Genomic DNA, 22,378 nt, shown 5'->3' with positions numbered 1-22,378 from the left:
ATCTCAGTTGAACAGATGTTGCTTATGTGCTTGTCTTCATATGCATCTGAGACCAGGGACACTGGACAACCCACACATGCATGAAGAACAGCAAGAAACATCGTTAACAGACATGGACATGACAAACATAGTCAGTAGTCTGAATCCAAGAGGAGACGCATGCCTCAGGGCCTCCCTGAGTTTCTTGGTAACGGGGTGCAGTGGCCACTGGTGCAGTGTGTACAGGTGTCTCAGTCAAAGTCCTTTAGCTGAGCACATCTGTCAGGTTGTTGGGGGCACGAGACTACTAGGTGGTGTCTGATGTGGTGGTAGGCTCCTGGGTGGCGTTGGTGTTGTCTGTGTTGGCAGTCTCAGTGTCTGTGTTGGTGGTGTCAGTGTCTGTATTGGTGGTGTCAGCGTCTGTGTTGGTCGTGCTGGTGGTATGGGCATTAGTGGTATCGGTGTCGGTGGTGTCGGTGTTGGTGACATCTGTGTTGCTGGTGGTGTTGCCGTTGGTGGTGTCAGTATTGGTGGTGTTGGTGGTATCAGTGTCAGTGTTGGTGGTGTTGGCATTGGTGGTGTCAGTGTTGGTGTTGGTGGTGTCAGTGGTGGTGTTTCCATCGCAGAGTTTGGGCGTCTCGCCGATCACTGCCCCCCGGATGACCTTCAGCCAGCGCTGCTTCAGCTCCTCACTTTCGGCCGCGAAGCTGTGGATGGACTTGGACTGGGAGATGCGGAAGCTGGCAGGTGGATCTCCTGGGCGGGGCGTGTCCTCCACAGTGTATCCCAGCATGGGGATGGTGGACTGGGCCTTCACATCCTGGCACAGTGGGAGGAGGGGCTTTATTCTTTGAATGAGTGCATTAAAACAGACAGCGGTGTGTACATGTTCATAGATGTAGTGCTGTCACTGGGATGGACAGATGGAAGGGAAAGGGTGTGCTCTAACCTGTGGAGCTGCATACAGGTAGAGCACTAGTGCCTCCTTCTGGGGGATGATGCACCACACCTTCTGCCAGGGCTTGGCCTTCTCACTGTGCTGCAGGAACCCACACATGATGCTGCTTCCCGAGAACTGTGCCGCCTCAATCTGGAAAAACAGAGAGCCAAAGACAATAGGCATGTACAGGTACAGTAGGGATAGATGTGTACTGAGACAGACAGGGATATACAGGTAAGGAAGGGGCATGTGTGGACGGGTAAGCACAGGTATATACAGGTAAGGAAGGGACAGGTGTGCCTCTGGTGCTCCCTCACCTCCAGGATGCCCCTCCTCTTGCCCTCAGGCCGATCCTCGCCGTCAGCATGCCCTGTCAGGGTGAGGTAACAGTCCCTGCATACCCTGTTCACCTTGTTCCCGTCATACTCCAGCGCTGCCTTGTTATCCGAGCACTTCCAGCACACCACCTGAGGGACAGGGACCTTTACGAATGCCTTTCTCAGCACTAGGTGCATCCAGCTAAAACCTAATCCTAACCCCATTCAACTAAGCACCACCCTTGGGAAATATGCCTCTGTTCTGATGAAGCTGCATGTGAATTTGTGCCTCTGAGAGGGAAAAGAGGGTGTGGTTATGCATGGGTGTGCCTATGAGCTCTGACTCGGTGGAGGGGACGTGGCCTCGTGTCACTCACGTAGCCACATGCTCGACAGTGATGTCTCCGGCGTGTCAGGGCGTTGAAGGGCTCCTTGCATTTCATACACATCGTCACCTCGTTGTCCCGAATCCAGCGAGGGGCGCGTTTCCCCAGCTCTGCTGTCTAACACACACACACACGCACATTAACAAAAACACAGACACACACAGACACACACCAGCAATGGTAAAGGGCACTGTAATATTGTGAACGTCTCACAGTTACAGGAGGAACAGGGGAAAAAAGACACTCACCGATACCTCCTCCACCTCTCTGGAGGCAGATCTGAACGTCTCATTCTTCTGCTGAAAAATCTCTATTGTTTCCTGCAAGGCCTGGAAATGGTTATAAATGAAATACTGTGAGTCAAAATGTACAGAAAGTCTAGCACTACTCACTTGAAAAATTGAAAAAATACCTTTCTGTACATTATAAATGAGAAAATGTTTACTGCAATTTACACATCTTTTGGGAATTTGTGCATACACAGGTTTCACAATTGATGTATATTATATAATAATAATAATAATAATAATAATATTGATGTATATATATATATATATATATATATATATATATATATATATATATATATATATATATATATATATATACTTGAGTATGGAAATTTTGTTATGTTGATGAAATCATATAGATACCTTTATCCAATTGTCTTTCTCCTGTTCAGAGCTGTGGAAAAAAAGAGGAAGGTGGTTTCACTAGTGAACAAAATGGATTTTAATGCAGCCATGATGTTAGTATAGATATGAGTAAGGAAGGGGGGATAGTTGGGGGAGAGCAAGGGGATGTCCTAACCTGGCCTGCAGCTCCAGGGTCCTCTCCTTGCCAGACACCTGGAAGGTGTGGGGGTGTTCCTCGCTGTGGGTTTCCTCCACCTTCATACCCTCGATGCTGACCCGCGTGCGAACTGCAAACTTCTGCCCCACCAGGCTGAACTTGGGCACGCAGTACAGCAGCATGTTGTTGAACTGGAGACACATAAATAAAAACACACTCACTTTCAGCACCCACGCACATACAGTTCAGGGAAAGTTGCCTACTGAATGTTGCACCCCCCCACGTGCTTTGTGGCACCCCATGCTGTACTCACCAGAAAGAGGTACCTCTCTATGGCTGAAGCATGTCTGGCTGCTAGTTTGAGGATCTGGCCTTCCTTGATGAACTCGTTGGAGGCGTTGACGATGTCCTCTTCCTCCCCCAGCATCTCATAGATCTCCATCAGCTTTTTAAGCTTCTCCTGAGAGAGGAACAGTATCTTCATCACTCAAACACATTGCTTTACCCTTTATTCAGTCGGAAGGTGCCCATACACAGGGTGAAGCACGTGGTGCGTGTTATCCATTCATACAGCTGGACTTTTAGTAAGTAATTCAGCTTATTTACTTCGCTCAAGGACCCAACAGCAGTGCTTCACTTGGAACTGAAACATGCAGGCCACAGGATCCACCCATGATGCACTACTGTGTCCTGCGTAGTGTCTCCCCAACAGTAATGGCAACTTTTCCATGTTTCTGTAACTAAACCTGTAAGGGGTTTACTGATCCGTTTCAGGCACTGAAACTTGTCAGCTTCTGTCCGGAAGTGTTTTTGTTGATAATGGTGCGTTTTTCTTTTAATAGTCTTCTGTTTGGCGACAATGAACACCTGTTCTGTTAAATTCTGCAGGAGGAAGCCGCCAGCTGTACTCACTGATTTCCGGATGGCGCTGTTGGAGTGTGTGGCTGCCGTGGCGATGATCTCCAAAGACTCTGCAGTAGAAAGATCAGGAAGGAGAGTTGACTTAGGGAGGAGGGGTGGACTAAGAGTCAATCAAAGTCCATTCCGTTCAGCAACAGTTATTCTGTGCTGTGAAGATGGACTAAACAGTGTAAACTGTGCGTGCATACATGTGTGCGTGTGTGTGCGTGTGTGTGCGTGCGTGTGCGTGCGTGTGCGTGCGTGCGTGCGCGTGCGCGTGCGTGTGCGTGTGTGTGTGTGTGTGTGTGTGTGTGTGTGAGAGAGTATCTGTGCAGGTGTACGTGCATCTTCATGTCCCTCACTCACTTTCTGCTTCAGGTCGGTCCAGGGCATCTTGGGGGAGCTTCTTCAGGTAGTCCTTCAGCAGCATCTCGTATCGAGGAACCCTCTGCACTGGCTCCAACATGTGATGCTGCAGCGTCAGACTGCCACACACTGCCTGCGCCTGCAACACAACACAACAAGCATGCTCTACATCATCACCACGCTGTTGAAACACAGACTACATCACCGGCATAATAATAATAATATACATTAGCATAATCACAGATGCAAACAAAGTTTTATAACTGAGGTCGAAACTGAGCTAATTTAATGCAAAAGGCTGTCTCTTGTCTTGTTGTTCTGCTTTATTTCTAGATATATGAGCTTTAACTACTAAAAAAAATACCACAGCCTGACCACAGTCACATGGTACAGTGGCAAGTTCACTGCCTTATAATCAGGAGATTCCCAGTTAAAACCTGACCCCAGGCTCCATGTTGCTTTTGTCTTGGTTGTGGTAGATGCTGAGTTAGAAGGAGGAGAAAAGATAAAGGGCATCCATGGCTCTCAGGTGGTGCAGAGACAGAATGCCAGACTGTAAAACAACAGGTCCTGGGTTCAAGCCCCGTAAGAGCCTTCTCGTTACTTTTGATAGCCAAAGGAGGCTCCCAAACAGGCAGCAGAGGGCAGCAGAGGGCTCAGGTTGTAACAGGAGCTAGAGGCCAATAGAGAGCAGTAGAGTGCTGAGGTTGTAAGAGGGGGTGGAGGGCAGTAGAGAGCTGAAGCCACAGCAGGAGGTAGAGAGCAGTAAAGCGCTGAGGCTGTAACAGGGGGCAGAGGGCAGCAGAGAGCTGAGGCCAGCGCAGGACTTAGAAGGTGGCAGAGAGTTGAGGGTGTAGCAAGACCACGTAAGAGGAAGCAGATGGATGGGATGAAGACAGGGAAGGGTCTGACCCGGCCCAGTGAGGTGTCCAGAACGGGAGGCAGAGCAGAAGCGGTGTGGCATGGAGCAGGGTGAGGGTGAGGAAGGAGGAGATGGGGAGGGGGGAAGAGGCGAGGGTGAGGATGAGGAAGGAGAGAAATGACGAAGATGCAAAAAGCCACGCCCACTTTTTCGCTAGTTAGTTCCTCGTATTCAACTGTCTTAATAAGTTCCTCGTGCGTCGCAACGCGACGCTGCTGCAGCGCGCAGCAAAATTTCAGCCGGCTCTCGCGCCCGGCTGCATAACCCCCAGTTTCCATCGTCCGAAACCTCGGGGGGGTATGAGTTCCCCCCCTTTCCTCTCGCCCCGGGCCGCTGGTCGGATTCGAACCCACCACCTCACTAGTGCGAGGAGCAGATCTTCCTCCAACGCCACAGACACCTTGGCACTTTTCTCCTTTTTTTTTTGCGCGCTTGACAAGCGACTTGGTGAGCGCACAGGGAAAACGGAGAACAACGGGGGCTTGAACCGCAAACCTTCTGCACTGCCCCCTGCTGCCCTTCTGGAGACCTCCTTTGGCCTTTAAAAGGTCAAAGACGGTCGGTTTTGAACCTGGGACCTCTCGCTTCATAGTCCAGAGTTATACCTCTGCGCCGCCAGAGAGCAACGCTGCCTGCTCCCCAGGCCGATTCTTTCTACCGCAGCACCTACCATGACCGACAGAAAAGAAGCGCATAGCCTGGTGTCGGGATTAAACTGGGAATCTCCAGGTTACAAGGGAGTTGATTTACCACCACACCACCCAAACATGAATGGGTTGTGAGTGAGATTCTTCTGCTACTTCATTTAATTGCTTAGGGTTTTCCATGGTTAGAAAATGCATTTGCAGCGATCATCATACAAATTGTTTCATAAGTTAATTGTTTCATTTAATAAAAAAAAAAAAAAAAAAAAAATTAAAAATTTGCCGTGAAACTGTTACCTGGATCACTATGACGGTTTGATGTGCTGTGATAAATTACCCACAGTCCTCTCTGGGCCTGTGCATAATAATAAGTTCACCACCTCGTACTCTCCAGGTACTCTCCATGCACTTGGACACTGGATGCTGTTTAATATACCTCCCACCCCCCCCCCCCCTGCACTCCCTATCTGATTCTCAGATAGTGAATCAGAGACAGAGTGCAGGGGGTGCAGGGGGTGCAGGGGGTGGGGGGGGGGTGCAGGGGGTGCAGGGGGTGCAGGGGGTGCGGGGGGGGGTGGGTATTAAACAATATCAATATCCTCAGCAACAAAGATGGATATTATTCACTAGGTCACTGATTGATGTTTAATACAAACCCCCCCCCCCAACCCCCCACACTCCCACACCCCCACACTCTGTATGATTCTCAGATAATGAATCAGAGTGCAGGGGGTGGGGGAGGGGGGTGGGTGCAGGGGGTGTGCGGGGGGGGGGGGGGGGAGGAGGTGTATTAAACAGCATCCAGTGACCAAGTGCATAGAGAGTACCTGGAGAGTACGAGATGGTGAACTTATTATTATGCGCAGGCCCATAGAGGATTGTGGGTAATTTATCACAGCACATCAAACCGTCATAGTGATCCAGGTAACAGTTTCACGGCAAATTTTTTTATTATTTTATTTTATTTTTTTTTAAATGAAACAATTAACTTATGAAACAATTTGTATGATGATCGCTGCAAATGCATTTTCTAACCATGGAAAACCCTAAGCAATTAAATGAAGTAGCAGAAGAATCTCACTCACAACCCATTCATGTTTGGGTGGTGTGGTGGTAAATCAACTCCCTTGTAACCTGGAGATTCCCAGTTTAATCCCGACACCAGGCTATGCGCTTCTTTTCTGTCGGTCATGGTAGGTGCTGCGGTAGAAAGAATCGGCCTGGGGAGCAGGCAGCGTTGCTCTCTGGCGGCGCAGAGGTATAACTCTGGACTATGAAGCGAGAGGTCCCAGGTTCAAAACCGACCGTCTTTGACCTTTTAAAGGCCAAAGGAGGTCTCCAGAAGGGCAGCAGGGGGCAGTGCAGAAGGTTTGCGGTTCAAGCCCCCGTTGTTCTCCGTTTTCCCTGTGCGCTCACCAAGTCGCTTGTCAAGCGCGCAAAAAAAAAAGGGGAAAAGTGCCAAGGTGTCTGTGGCGTTGGAGGAAGATCTGCTCCTCGCACTAGTGAGGTGGTGGGTTCGAATCCGACCAGCGGCCCGGGGCGAGAGGAAAGGGGGGGAACTCATACCCCCCCGAGGTTTCGGACGATGGAAACTGGGGGTTATGCAGCCGGGCGCGAGAGCCGGCTGAAATTTTGCTGCGCGCTGCAGCAGCGTCGCGTTGCGACGCACGAGGAACTTATTAAGACAGTTGAATACGAGGAACTAACTAGCGAAAAAGTGGGCGTGGCTTTTTGCATCTTCGTCATTTCTCTCCTTCCTCATCCTCACCCTCGCCTCTTCCCCCCTCCCCATCTCCTCCTTCCTCACCCTCACCCTGCTCCATGCCACACCGCTTCTGCTCTGCCTCCCGTTCTGGACACCTCACTGGGCCGGGTCAGACCCTTCCCTGTCTTCATCCCATCCATCTGCTTCCTCTTACGTGGTCTTGCTACACCCTCAACTCTCTGCCACCTTCTAAGTCCTGCGCTGGCCTCAGCTCTCTGCTGCCCTCTGCCCCCTGTTACAGCCTCAGCGCTTTACTGCTCTCTACCTCCTGCTGTGGCTTCAGCTCTCTACTGCCCTCCACCCCCTCTTACAACCTCAGCACTCTACTGCTCTCTATTGGCCTCTAGCTCCTGTTACAACCTGAGCCCTCTGCTGCCCTCTGCTGCCTGTTTGGGAGCCTCCTTTGGCTATCAAAAGTAACGAGAAGGCTCTTACGGGGTTTGAACCCAGGACCTGTTGCGTTGTAGTCTGGCATTCTGTCTCTGCACCACCGGAGAGACATATGGAGGGCAGGTTTCTGCTTGCCTTCTTATACATGTCTACATCTAGTATGTTTAAGGTAAAGTAACTATCTACTGCCCTCTCTGCCCGTTGTGAGTGAGATTCTTCTGCTACTTTATTTAATTGCTTAGGGTTTTCCACAGTTAGAAAATGCACAACCTCACTAGTGTGAGGAGCAGATCTTCCTCCAACGCCACAGACACCTCTTTTTTTTGCGTGTTTGACAAGTGACTTGGTAAGAGCAAACGGAAAACAAAGAACAACGGGGGCTTGAACTGCAAAGCTTCCGCACTGAACCCATGCGGCTTAGCCCTCTGCCCCAACAGCCAGCACATGCTCATAGCACTCTGTTCATCAAACTTCAAGATGTCACCTCCACAGACACCTCCTCTCACCTGTGACTGGGTTAGCTCACTTCCACCTGGATGCTTCCTTTTTACATAATTACTAATTCAAGTCACCTGAGGTACAGCTGAGTGCAGGCTCATTACCCATACACTAGGTTTCCCAACTTCTTTGGGATTGTGGAGTTTTGGAATGTGTGTTTGGGGCTCCTGTCAAGTTTTCAAGAAGTTTTTTGCAAAGTAGCTTGTCAGACTGAAAACTTAACTATAAGAGCCACACACGTCAGAGCTCTGATGGCTCAGTGGATAAATGGTGGAACTGCCACTCTGGAAATTCAGGGTTCTGTCCCTGCCTTGGATCTTTTAGCAATTGGCCTCTCAGATTGTAACCTCAAGTTACAAGCAGTTGGAGCCAGAACTCTGGTGTGGCTCACAGGGTTTAATGCTGGTGTTACACCCCCTCCCTTCCCTTCCCCTCCCCTCCCCTCCCCATGAATGCTCTAATCCTTTGTGTGTTCATTGTTTCCAGGTGGTATTGGTGAGGAGGTTGGAACAGGAGGTGATGGTGTTGGAGAAGAGGAGCAGCAAGCTGACAGGTAAATGGGGAGGGGGGATAGAAAAGGGGGGGGGCTCTGGCCCTCTGAAGATGCACAGTCAAGTTTTTATCAGCTAAAATGTGTCATTCAGAGGCATGCTCACCTGAGCACTGCACGCCAGTGTGCTCACCTGAATGTCCTGGATGACAGCCTTGAACTGTGCTGAGCGGTCTGTCCACTGCTTAAGCAGCTCCATGGCCTTGTCGAAGTTCTTCACGTACTCCGCGTACATCTTCAGGAAGGGCGTCAGCTTGTGAAGGATGTCCCCAATGCGAGGTATGGATGCCCTGTGGAGGGCACCACACACAACAGCAGGTAAATTAAAGAGCTCAACATCCTGGAGCTCAGCTCAGATTGCTAATGGACATGTGTGAATTACCACTAATATCATCTGGCAAAAGAGTTCAAGCTTTATCTCTAGTCTACCTTCCTCTCTATCCATCCTATCTATCCCTATTTTCTATTAAAAAAGCACTCTACACTAGTTTAGCACTTAGCACTCAGTATCTTACTGACCTCTTGGAGTACTTTTCGATAACTATGTGTATATATGTATATAACACTTGTGATGAACTTATTTGGAAGTTGCATTGGGTAAGAGCGTCTGCTAAATAACGTCATGAGTTGGAGCAGATCACTACTGTTACTCAGCACTGGGTCCACAGGAGCAGCTCACCACTGGTCCATGCGTTTCTCCAGGTCAGGCAGCAGGAACTGACTGTGGAAGGCATAGATGGAGGAGATGTTGGAGAAGATGTTCTTCACCACGTCCACGGGAAACACGCCTTTTCCTGCCTCCTCCATCAGCCTGGCACAAAACACCTGTACACACACACGTAAACTCATTATGTGTCACAACGTAAAGCAATGCATCTGAATGCTAATGTGATGTGGTATTGTTGTTTATGTAATGTTAAATTACTCATTCTAGCTGGTGCCTTTACCCAGCACACTGATGACACCTCACTTTCACTCCCACTTCCAGAACAGAACAACCTGGAACTACAGCCCATAATGAGCTAAAACTGATACCAATGACATTCTGTAATTATGTGATATGGTACTGTATAATACAGTAATAATAATGATAATCTGGTCTCCTGCTGCTGCTGCTGCAACTGCTAACGCTAGTACTACAGCAACAACAAGTCTAAAACAGAGACTAAGGTTCCCATTGTTCCTGCAGCTGGGGCGAAGATACCAGCCTGGTCCAGCAGGTGGAGCCGTGCGACGTAAGCCTTCTCTGTTTGCAGTAGCTCATTGGCAATCTTGTACAGCTTCTGCTCATTGGTTTCCTTTAAAATGACAGACAGCAAACATGGTCATTCAGCAGACCTTAAGCTCTGGACTACTGTGCACCTATAACCCATCCCAGCTGGTTTTAGTAAAGTGGTAAAAACAGGATTCCTGACAACTGAATTTTGTTGATCCCAAGGACAAAGGACTAAAGATACACAGCAGTCAGCCCTGATACAAAGATACAAAGTTGTATTCAGATTCTCTGCTTTAACAATGTACCTGGACCAACAGTATACAGTGAAAGAGGAAGTTTAACACATTGTCTAAAAAGTTACATCCCCCATCTGCCAACATACAAATACACAAAAACATGTTAATCATCCAAATAACATCCATTAATGCTATTTAAAAATTAACAAATACATTGCCTGTGTCATAATTCATGTAATTCATAATTTATATCTTAAGAAAATATGCTGTCCTTTTCAAAGATTTCCAGACTTGTCATACTGCATAAGAATCAGATTGGTTATGTCACTGTGGAGTATGAACTGCGTGTGGGTGGGGGGTGGAGGCCAACAAAGAGGTGTGGTTTAGGAGGGGTTCACAGCAGGGGAAAAAACAAGAAATTAGAGCAGGCAACAATGGTTTAGTTCTGTGCAAAATGAGGAAATGACTAAACAAAATTTGGCTAGTGAATAATCAGTCCATACTTATTTAAGAGAATGAAATTGAAAGAATGATTTTCCTCCCATGTGGTGTAGGCCTGCTGTATGGATTATTATACTGATTTACCACTGTGGTATGAGGAAGGCTTCGATGATCTTCTGAGCAATACTTGTGTGAACTGCTTATTTCATATATCAAGCGACCACATGCAAAGTATTTCCTTAAAATTTCGTGTCACAACTAACCACCCTTATCACAGTGTCTCTATCACACCCAAAACACTTATTAGTGTCACTCATGGATGTTCTCTGAAACACTAAAATAAGTCAAAGCGAGAGTTCATATACAGTATCGCAGGGCCGCAGTCACTGTGGGTCTCTCTGGCTGCTACCCTGATCTGAAGTCAACCGTGCACTCGCACTAAATGAAACACACCCTGTAGACAGGCAGATTACCAGCAGAGCAGTGAGACAGAAACAAGCAAGTCTGAACGGCCACAAGAGCGTGGCGCACCGGAGCTGGAGATAACTTGTGCGCTGACGCAGAGAGTTCTATTGCTGTGCATCAAGAGCAGCGTTAGCTCTCTGCCATTAGCTCTGCCCGTGTCTTCAGTGATGGCCACACCTTTTCTCCATAAGCCCCCACCCCCATGTTTTCAGTGTAAGAGATCCTGCCCCTGAGGGTAACCTCTCTGCTGCTCCCTCACCCCTGCTGCTCACCTTATATTCCGTTGTACCCTCCTCCTTCCTTGGCTCACTGCACTGCTCTCCTCCGCCCTCTGTTGGTGCTGCCGAGGCGTCTGTGCTGGGTCTGGGGGTATCCCCATTCACTAGCGAAGGCGTGTCATCTCTGGGGGCTTCGCCATCCCTCTCGCCTCCCCTGGGGGAGTCCCCCTCCTCCCTCTCACCCCTGCTTTTTTGGGCTGACGCCCCGTCTGCAGAGTGCTCGTGAGCGTTGCGAGAGGTACTGGGGGCGGACCCCGAGTCCGTGTGAGGCTCCTGTTTGAGGTTGTTGGGTTTGTGGAAACCAATGCGTGCTGGGGGGCAGGTCTGCTTCCCCCCAGAGTGACTGAGAAAGAGTGGTAGACAAGAGGAGAAGGGTGGGAGAGGAGGGAGAAAAGAGGGAGAGGAGAGGGGGAGAAGAGGGGCAGAAGGGTGGGATAGAGTTTAATTGACTACATTTCAGAGTTTACCTCATTAAAGGCCTAGTCTTAAGTGAGAACTGAAACAGGAACCACATATTACACTGTTTTAGCCTTTCTTTTAGATGTACAAACAGGACAACAATTAACAGATTTAACCGCATACTGTAGAATACTGTACTGCATGCATATGCATACTGCATACTGGTCATTTCAGTTCTTAATAAATTTTGAATTTTGAATCAGTTAAATTTAGCCACAAAAACCCAAAAACAAAACAAACCAAAACAGCGTTGTTGAAAGCATCAAGGTGATTTCTCAGAACAAGCAGATGACCCTTTTGCATTAGCTGAGCTTTTAACATTAGGTCAGAGGCACACTTTTCGTGGCGGCAGTATTTTCAACTCAACACCTCTAAGCAAAAAAAAGTAACACGACAAACAGAGAACTGACCATCAAACCGGACATTTTGCACTAAAATAAGAACCAAATTACGCACCAAGCTGGCTGGGAGGAGTGAGAAAAGAACTATGTGTATTTCATTGACCGAGTCAAGCTGATTCAAGCTGATTTAAAGGTAAGCTAAGAAAGTTATCATTTCAAACTATATATCTAATGATAAAATCAGGACATGCAACCCTACCTCTCGTAAGCATTTATCATATGACTGCAGTGAAATGAGTCTGCTGGATTTCTGTCCCCAGCAAATCTCTCCCCATCTCCCTCAAACATTCTGCTCGTGATGCACAGGCTGCAGGTCACTAGAAAACTTTCCTCTGGGGCGAAATAAGTGAATTGCGTGAATCGAGTGTGGGACTTCTGCTTTGTAATTATGATCTCTGTTCTCCTCGTCACATAGTACAGCAGATTCATCTTCTGCTTTGGGTGGTTTAAGGAAGTACCTCGTTACAGCAGAACCACAAACCTGTGGGATGACACACTAAAACAAGGCTTCAAATGGCTCACTCCAGCGCCTGTGTCTGTGTTTGCCCAAACAGTCAGTCAATACAACTCAACGACGATGGGATTTTTCACTTTCCATTACTCACTACTGGTACACAGCATGCATATTTATGTGTCTATGCACGTGTGTGTGTGTGTGAGTGTGTGCGTGTGCATGTGTGTGCCTGTGCGCGCACCATGTCAGTACCTATTCTCCTCAAAGCGGCTGATGAGGTCTAACACCCTGGAATGCTTCTCACGTCCTTTCCCTGTGGCCCCCTCTCCTCCTCTGTCCTCTGCCCCCGCAGTGAGGGGTCTGCATTGGCCCTGGGGTGTCTCTGACTCCCTCCCCTGTCCCTGTAGGTGAGGGGGCTTTGGAAACACTGAGAGGAAGGAGGGGAAAGGTATGGTCAGATTGCGCTGTCCTACAGTGACTTCAACTGGACAGAGTGAAAGTATCACCAAAATATACCATTGAATAACAGTGTCAGTGAACATGTAATACTAATGATACCATAAGGTGGCAGCAGAGGCTGTATTTAGTTTATGATTTCACTCCAGCAAGCAAATGTTCCAAAAAGCACTGTTAAAGCGGACACTTTGAGTGTATGTGAATAAAATTAAGTTACGTTGCAACCTCTGGACGGTTGTTGGGGCTCGACTTCAGGGTCATGGTGCTCAGTTTCAGGGTACCTTGTGGTTTGGGGTGCAGGGAGGGCCGGTAAGTTCGGATTTTCCCACTTGTTTTCCTCTGGCTCCTCTCTTTGGTCCTGCCCTCCTTGACTGTACCCTCGCTGGTGATGGAGCTGTCACTGGAGTCACTGGGGCTTCTGCCAAGAGCTAAAGGAGGCACAGTGAGCTTTTCATCCAAAGAACACTGTACATGAGTCTACGCTCATCGACATTCACTCATACATACTCACACTCACTCATGCACACTCAAACATGCAAGAACACAAACATTCACGCACCACACACACATGCATGCATACACACATGCACATACACACATTCAGACATGCATGCATGCACACGCCAATGCACATCCACACACAGAAACACACATGCACAGGAATACCTCCCCTGTGGAAATTGTTTCTGAAATATTAAGGTGTTCACTAAATTCCATGTGCTTACAGGACTCATTTCACTAAACCTCTAAAGAGTGTAAAGAAAATGCCAGTCTCTAACAGGGAACAGTGTCTCATTTATACAGATGTTTTAGTCTGTATTGCAATGCAGCCTCTAACATAGCCATTCACTCCCCTCCTAGGCACAGGGGTTAAACATTTAACAGAGGAAAGTGACCCCCCCCCCCCCCCCAGACTCTGCCAATTTGTCTGCCACAGGGGGACCATAGAGAGCCGGGTGCTTCCTCTGGGTATGTCTGGGGGCACATACAATCACACCCTCTTCAATTCACTGTGTGGTTCAAATTTATATTCTACAACTGACTCCAGATGGAGCAGACATTGAGTGAAGGATATTAGTATTATTCATTTCATCCCATGCAATTCACATTACCGGTCTCACAAAGCTGCATCATTGTCACAAAACATTGAGGAAACCTGCAGCCCCAATGCAAAACCATCAGAAACTCAGCAACTCATCTGAATCAGGTATGCGTATAAATCTTTAACAAAGCACTCATTCTGTTAAATCACAAGCACCCGTGCACAGACACTCTCACACGCACCCTCACACATACACACAGATCTATTTCTGTCTATCTTTGCTGCTGTTTCTCAGTACTATCACACACACATGTGCATGTACACATGCCTGTGTCTGGACACACACTCACACACACACTTCCTATGTAGATGCAGTTCACTAAATTTCACTTTTGGGAATGATCTCTGAAAAAAAAAATTAGCCAGTTCAACTTTTACCATTTAATTTGTGTCAACATTTTCAAGATCTGTTTTCCAAAAGTTTTCTGGAAAAGATATCAGATTTTTACCACTGTGCACAGATGTGTGTGTGTGTGTGTGTTTGTCAGGACATCCCTCAAGGCACAACTCCTACATAATAAAGTTAGGAACACAAAAGGAATGCAGGAGCTGAATATTTGGTTATAACAGAATATCTCTGGGCCTTCATCATGACAGGGGGCAGACATGCAGGGTCTTTGCATATGCTATGGCTGCCACAACAACCTTGGCAGTCTTCACTGTCTCCTCGTGGCATTGTTATGATACTAAAAGCTGTGTGTCTCTAACTTTTGTTTAGCTTGTTTTCAATTTTATGAGATGCTCCCGTAATAACATAACATAGGTTGACGAAAAAATGGCAATGACCTCAAATGAGTTTGACTATTTAATGAACAGTGACGATTAAGCAAAACGAACAGTAACGATTGTGTCTTTGCAGCTTGCAATGCGCATAAGCCACGTCACTCTCTCCTCCTCCAGACGACTTCACAGTGCTGTCTTAATTTGATTCTGCAGAGAGAAGCCCCTCTCTGCTGACACACTTGAACTCATAAATAAGCATGTTTCGCTGTCAAAACACAAATGTCCTGTTTAGGGATAGCCTTCGATATAGCTACGAGAATTATTAGTATGAGCATTATTACTGGACATTTTCACCGGCAAGTTTTTAATTTATCGGATTGAAGGGGGTAGAAAATAGTTGCTTAAAAACACCTTAATCCTAACTGAACTCCTTGCCTTGGATCCAACCCAAACTGATATTTAACTGCTACACTGCATGCACACACAGATAACTTATTGTAATTACTGAACTCTGCATGCATATTAAACATTATTACAAATTTAAATGGCACTCTTCATTTGAATACAAATGCAATCTGACATAACTGTTCTATTTCTATTCTTAAATACTGAGAGTGTCTGAAATCAGGAGATAAAAGCAAAGTGTTATATTACAGCAGTGATAGGGGCTGGTGCAGTGCACTACAAGAGCGCTGATTAAGATTAGCTGAGAACCAGATGGAGTCCTCACACATGGCAAAACACCTGAGAACACTGCAGTCACACACACACTTTTTCTGTCAGTGTTGATCTTGAACAAACATACAGAAAACTTCCACTCTGTTAAAAAAAAAAAAAAAAAAGAAGCTCAACAGAGCTCAATAGGTCATTTAGGAATGTAGGGAGAAATTGCCACACTTCCTGTGTTCTGTCCCACCCTCACTCCAGTGAACCTTAACTCCACCTACACTGCAGTGCAACTGGGTTTCATTGAAGGAAAATTCAGGTAATTCAGGTAATTCACCTCACATTTCTGAAATGAAATTTTCATCAGCAGGTAATAAATTCATCACAGCTAACAGAAATAAAAAAAAAAACATCCCAAAACTGTGTCAAATTCTTCATACAAATTTAAAACTGACCTTTTGAGAGCGGAATTCTCTTAAATTCCTGTCTGCAGCATATCGCTGCAATCTGTTTATCTGTTTGGCTTTTTCATTTTCCCAGAACACTATTAAACCACCTCAATATGTTTACACAGGAAAATCACTATATAAATTAAAGTTGATTGTTTACATGTTAATGTTACAGCATGTTACAGTATTAAAAGCTAGCAGAACACACACAATGGCCTGAGATCAGGCTATAAGGAGATCATACAAGCAGGATAAGACCAATGGTTACCAGTCCAGCTCCAGACTGTGCCACACTGCCCACAACTTTGTGCTTGGACACCTCACTATTAACCAACCAATCAACCAATCAGGCTGGGATTTCTGTGTCTGATAGCGGGCATGGCTTCTCTAATTAGCATGCATATCATATTTATATTTACATCAGAATGTGTATTTTAATTTGATAATTGCCAATGTGACTACGTGCTGCATACTGTGTTTACCCTGTTTATTTGCTGCGTGCCATTTCTAAGGGTTGGATAATGGTCCCCGCCACATGAATAGCTGAGTGAATAAACAGATGAGAAACAACCCATTGTTATTGTTTTTTTTCCTGCATTATTCTGCATAGCAGCACTACCTCCCTGTGGGCAATGGGCAATGGACACAGCATCCTCCTGCATTTTCCCAGCAGGCATTGCAGTCCCAACAGGCATTCACGCAGACACTCTTCAGTTATGAGCTTACTCCAGATAAAGAATCTTCCTCCCCCTTCCACGCATACACACCCTGACCAGCATACGGTAGCCACAATGGGAACAAAACTGCTGATCACTCTTACTTGAGAAAACAAAGGAAGGATGTTACGCGGTTCTGTAATAGTTATTACACAAACGTGGGCTGGCTGAGGACGCAGGGGTTGATGTTATTGGCAGAGCGCCATGCAGCCCTGTGCTGGGTTTGCTGACGCTATCGTCACAGTCCCAGGTTTGAGGTGGCGGTTGCAGGCGATGGGTTGGGGTTGGGGGTATATGGTGGGTGACAGGAGGGAGGAGTCCTGGTCAGGAGTGAAGAAAAAGTGCGTGATGATCATGTGACTTGCTGAGCCTTTGGTGTCAGACTAGGACTGACAGTACCCCTCACTCAGACTCTCTCTGTCATTGTCTCATATGCTTGTGTGTGACTGCAGACCACATGTTGTAACCTGTAATGGTTACCCCACACCAGGCAGTCAGGGAAAGGATGCAGAACCAGGTCACATAATGCAATACAATGACTGGCTGGCTGATCTTGTAATGTACATTACATTGGATTTGGATGAATATGAACATCACAGTAAAATGGATATAGGTGCTTTCTGGTCTTAGCTACTGCTGCAGGAGCAAATCAAATTAAAAAAAAAATCATCACATACTTGAGGTTTGAACTGGGGGTGAGAGATCTGATCTTAGATCTATTGTCAAGGGAAACCAAAGTAACTGGAGAATAACTCTGAACCACCAATAGACTGCTGAGAGTTAATATATCCACTGTGTCTCTTAAATCACCCTCAGTTGTGTCCTTCAAACAAAGTAAAATGCAAGCTTAAAAGGACTCTAAATACATTTGAAAAGCACAGGTTAACCGCTGGGCTTCTGATAAGAGTGCTTTAAGTGTCCCATGGAAAAACGTTTCCTCAAGCACTGGCAAATTACTCTCTGGCAAAGACCATCACCTTCCTGTTGAGGGGGGACAAACTGGACTGGCTCCAGACTTCTTCAGGAGGAAAAACATCCGGCAGCACGCACAACACACAGAGAGGTGAGATGCCAAAATCAGGGGTAGATGTGGTAAATGTGTGCTGACCCTCCCGACGCAGTGTTCTTTGAGTTTAAACAAGCGCTTTCAAAACACCGTCGCTTCAGGGTGCGCATTACTCCACATTGGCGCTGGAGTGGGTGGGGAGGGTTCTCTTGTGGCCAGTCGGGACTTGTCTGCAAGCTCGCGCTGACCTGCACACTCCACATTCTCTCCTTGCAGCAGGCCGACTTTGCTACCCCACCCTGACTCAACGGCACCGCTTAGTAAATAAGATTACAGTAACTCTTGAGGCTCACTATAATCTATAAATGAAACGTTGCGTGCACTTTGGAGTTCTTGCGCAGGTTCTGCCGAAGATGCGAAGCTGTTGGTTTGCTTTGAGAAACGATTTTAAGATAGGCAGCTGAGTCCAACTGACCTCACACGGACAACATTATCGATACTTCTAGAGTGGAGCACCACAACTCAAAACTATCACGATCTAACTTTAGAATGAGAGCGCACAGTTAGAAGAACTTTAACTGATATAATTCACTGCACTGTCGTTCATGGCCAAATATTACTTTACAGTAACATTTTGCATGGCGACGTGCCACATCGTGAATGCATGCAGGCATTACACAGAGTGTTGCGTAGTGTATCCATGCTCCACCCTTAAGAGTTTTTCCACCGCCTCTTACCTGCACATTCCTCCGATTTTACATCCGTCTCTTCCAATGTCCTGGGTTTCCTCCGAAAAGCCACCCGCCTGAAGTCGCTCATGTCGTGCGTAATCCTCCTGCACTCCCCTCACGTCCGTTCGAACATCGAAATTAAATCTTCGTTATGATTTTGCTTTTAAACAGCCAGCAAAAAGCTGTTTACCGCAGCTTAAATAAAGTACATTTGGATCTCAGTGCCACAAGTAACAAATCCAGAGCATCGCAACTTTCCCAAATAAGTCCATCATTAGGAATCGTACCACCGGGCGTAATGATAGACCACTGTTCGTATTTACGGTTGTAAACTCAGAGGAAAGGGCAGTATACTCACTTCACAATTAGACCTATCTCTGTACTCAGCTGTCAAAGGCTAACACACCGAATTTCGGTGAATGTGTCGACAATTCACTTCGCATCCACTCGCGAGTTCCACACGCCAGCGATTCTGCAAACCACGCCCCAAATTAACTGAGCTTCAGGGATCTTCTCATCTCTGTCGCGCTCACCTTGGAAGGCACAAACTCCGCCCCGTTTCGTGATCTTAGTATTCCACCACAATAATTGGTGGAAATCATTCTAAAACTTTTGTCACTCTCCTGGCGACGCATGTGAAAGTGATTGCGCTGTCACCGGTTTGTACGCGTGTCACATGTAGCAATATTATGTACCCCCACGTTATATGAACACGTGTAAAGTACCACAGGAACAATATGAGTTTTAAACGTCTCACTTATGAGGCATGGAGCTACAGTATATTATATCATTCATTAAACGCTGTGATACGGTACCCACGGCACAGTGTTAACTGTTTTCTAACTGGTGATTTTAGAGCCACTTTCAGAGCACCAGCTTGTTACGGTCAACGATTCCACTGAACTTAACGCTTGTGTAAAGATGTTTGCTTCATTACATGGAAATGGGTTGTAAAAAAGATTTAAGGTTCATCGTCAGAGGATGAAAAACGGTGAAACTGCTAATCAGTGGCAACCAAAGAAAAACTTCAAAAGCACATCTGCTGCAGTTAACAAAGGAGTATTAAGCAAACGTAAACCAGAAACTGAAACTACAAAGACTATAAATGTATTCCTCTGAGCGCCCCTTGCCTCCACTCCACAGTGAGGCACAGGTGTGGTGTGCATGTGCGGTTTGTATGCCCTGTTCTCACCCTTTAACATAAACCTACCTCAACCTCAGCCCCTGCCTTATCTCTCACATCACCTGGAGGTCACATCTTCTCTAGTGGCATGGATGGGGACACTTGGACATGGATGTGGCACCAGCCCTCCTCCGTTAAGTGGAATGAATGATTTGAGAGCACGGTTGTGCAATTAATTTACCTCCGGGGCTGAATTTGCTGAAGTGCAATCATCCTTTAATTCTGCTTTCAGCTGTTAGCCATGATGTTTTTGGGTGAGTCATTTAGACACAGGAAACACACTAATATTCCTAGGGTGGCTGATTCATGTTATGCACTGGAACGGGTTTTTACTGTTCTCATAGAATAAAAAGGAATAGTTAAGTCCAAGACAATATATTTCTGCCTGTTTTTTGTTAGTATGATTATTGCTGTAGTGGTCCTTGTAGACAGCAACTGGCTGTCCACTTTTTCCATCAGATCACACAGCAGTGCTTCCTCATCACCTCTCATTCCGGAACACATGCCATGGTGGTTTATGCGTTGAGCCAATCGGGAGCACTGTACTGGCTACCATGCTGTGCCTGAAATACACTTAAGCTGAGCTGAGTCAGTAAATATTGAGCTGTAGTAATAGATATACTACATAAAGACATGTATTCGAATTACATGTCACTTCAGACAATAGTGTGGTGTACGTATGTGTGCGTGTGTGTGTATTACAGGCTTTCAGACATGACATCATTTCCTGTTCAGAGAGGGAGACAGAGTTCTATATCTCCTGTTTGGAAAGAATATGTTAAAACAGGCCTGAAGGATTGCTGATGGAATTCCTGATTCATGAACCCCCGTCCTCAACATGGTGGTTTATGAGAGCAGACAGAGCAGAACATTTCAAAAACATTAAAAACAGGATAGGGCATGCTTGGACACTGATACTGATCCAGCTGCATAAAGATTAACCAAAATACTATGAACATATTCACAGACAGTACTCACTACCATTACTAACATGAGTAACACCGTATTTGTGCTTGATAAGATACGTGATTTGAAAATGAGTAGTGAGTATTAATATGCATCACTGTTCTCAGTCCAACACTGTAAACACATTCTCCTATATGCACAGCGACAGAGAGCTGTATGCAGATACAGAGGGGGTGTGCGGAGACAGGAGTAATCTGTGGTCATGCACACAAATGATGAACAACACAAGATGTGGCAAAAGGACAATAAAGCAACAATGTTGAACCTCAGTTTAATCTTTCTTCTATTTTCAGGTAAATCTGAAGAAATATTTATTATCTCGGGCCCCAGGAAGATGATGGCTGCAGAACTAATAGAACATTCAGCGCACACCACTGCACACGCCACACTGCCGGACTCACAGGCGAGACAGCAGCTACAACAGCAAATGCAGTTCAATAGATACACGTCAAAATAGGAGGAATTTGTTTCCAGGCTTGGTGTAGCCAGGTTGTGATTACATTTTGTTTGTGATTTAATCCGTGGAATTTATGATACGGTCAAATGATAGATTATTTACGACTGGGGTTAAGAGACAGCCCCACACAGAGGGGACCAAATCCACAGGACTGCTGAGTGGAGTTTGCTTGGAAAACACAGATACACTGCACTATCTGATTGATTAACATTATCAGTTGATTAACCAATCAGTCACATGCAAAGACGGCACATGACGCAAAAGATAAACGGTGAAAATCAGCTGTCCTTTGCAACTTTCAGACAGTGAAGTGAAGAGAAGCTGCTGGAGTGGCGATCAATCTGTCTGTCCAAGAATCAGAGGTCAGCTACCACAGAAAGGCCAAGCCCTCATGCGGGGGGGGGGGGTGCAAGCCATTTGAAAAAGCAAGCATGCTGGCAATACATTAGAGGATAGAAAGAGGGGACTTGTCCCAGAATCCTTTGCAGCAGGAGCATGGAACCCCAAACGATATGGTGGCACTGACAGTGCTAACACAGACTCGCTTCTCTGTTAGTAATGAAACGGTAGTGCGTGTGATGCTCTGTTATGCTTGTGAAGTGGTGAGGAAGAGAAGAGTTTTGCTGGGATGGTTCCAGGCCAGAGGACCGACTGGGGAGACTTATTTCTTTAGTTCTGGGAAGACAGTGTGTGCTGTATGTGTGTGTGTGTGTGTGCGTGTTGCTTTAGATCTGCAAGAAAAAGAGAGTGTATATTGCTTTCATTCTTGAGAGTGGGTTGATGCACACACTATATACCATGGTCTCAGTCAGGATATTAGGTGCACCATGGGCGTCAGTTTGTTTTGAAAAGTGCTGGGGACAACAATGGGTTCGACGTGTTCACACCTTTTTAAAATGGTGGGGACGAAATGGGCCACGACAAAAAGTGGTGGGGGCATGTCCCCAGTGTCCCCAGCGTAAATGACGCCTATGAGATGCACCATGCACCACTGTCATGGACAGGGCTAAAGATACACACCATGGTCATGGTCAGGATAACTTGACACTGAACAATGTCCCATCAGATACAATTGTTCGCCTACACCTCTCTTACTTTGACCACAAATGCCTCCATAAGAAACACTGCAAAACACAATACATTAAACAGGGCCAGCCTGGGGAGGAACAGTACAGCAGTTTGTCAGCGAGTGCTAATGCTAACAGTGACAAAACAGGATGCAAACAGAGTATCAGCTCTGAAAATAACCACCCTGTGTGTTAAGCGCTTGCTAGGTCCAGCGAGCACAGTGGTAAGCTGCTGACTTCTCACAGAGGAAGTGGTATACTGTGACAGTAGCCCTTGTGAAATTATACAGCGTCAACTACCTTCTGCTAATTTCAAAAACTCTATAAAGGAGGACTTAAACCAGACATTAGACCACCAGGTCTCTGACGTTAAACCGAAGATGAAACTAACAAGACAGTTGGTCTCAACTTTGACAACTTGAGCAACAGGGTGATAGCTTAGCTACTGCCTCTAATA

The 22,378-nt window shown here is 46.4% G+C and overlaps 1 protein-coding gene across 1 annotated transcript; it reads right to left on the bottom strand.

Annotated features, from left to right (window-relative positions):
- Nucleotides 1–286: 286 nt before the first annotated feature.
- On the bottom strand, nucleotides 287–18,723 carry LOC118771678 (FYVE, RhoGEF and PH domain-containing protein 4-like). Its single transcript, XM_036519685.1, has 17 exons — nucleotides 18,255–18,723; nucleotides 13,137–13,283; nucleotides 12,652–12,826; nucleotides 11,080–11,428; nucleotides 9,658–9,747; nucleotides 9,129–9,274; nucleotides 8,583–8,739; nucleotides 3,681–3,819; nucleotides 3,327–3,385; nucleotides 2,728–2,874; nucleotides 2,433–2,605; nucleotides 2,276–2,306; nucleotides 1,871–1,951; nucleotides 1,614–1,739; nucleotides 1,237–1,386; nucleotides 929–1,069; nucleotides 287–799 (listed from the first exon to the last, which is right to left on the bottom strand). The coding sequence occupies exons 1-17, from the start codon at nucleotides 18,334–18,336 to the stop codon at nucleotides 287–289; spliced, it is 2,706 nt and encodes a 901-aa protein (XP_036375578.1). The 5' UTR covers nucleotides 18,337–18,723.
- Nucleotides 18,724–22,378: the final 3,655 nt, after the last annotated feature.

This window comes from Megalops cyprinoides, chromosome 25, assembly GCF_013368585.1.
Source record: "Megalops cyprinoides isolate fMegCyp1 chromosome 25, fMegCyp1.pri, whole genome shotgun sequence".
In the NCBI taxonomy this organism is placed as follows: domain Eukaryota; kingdom Metazoa; phylum Chordata; class Actinopteri; order Elopiformes; family Megalopidae; genus Megalops; species Megalops cyprinoides.
Note: the sequence above shows the minus strand (reverse complement) of the source record. Positions and strands in the feature narration are given on the sequence as shown.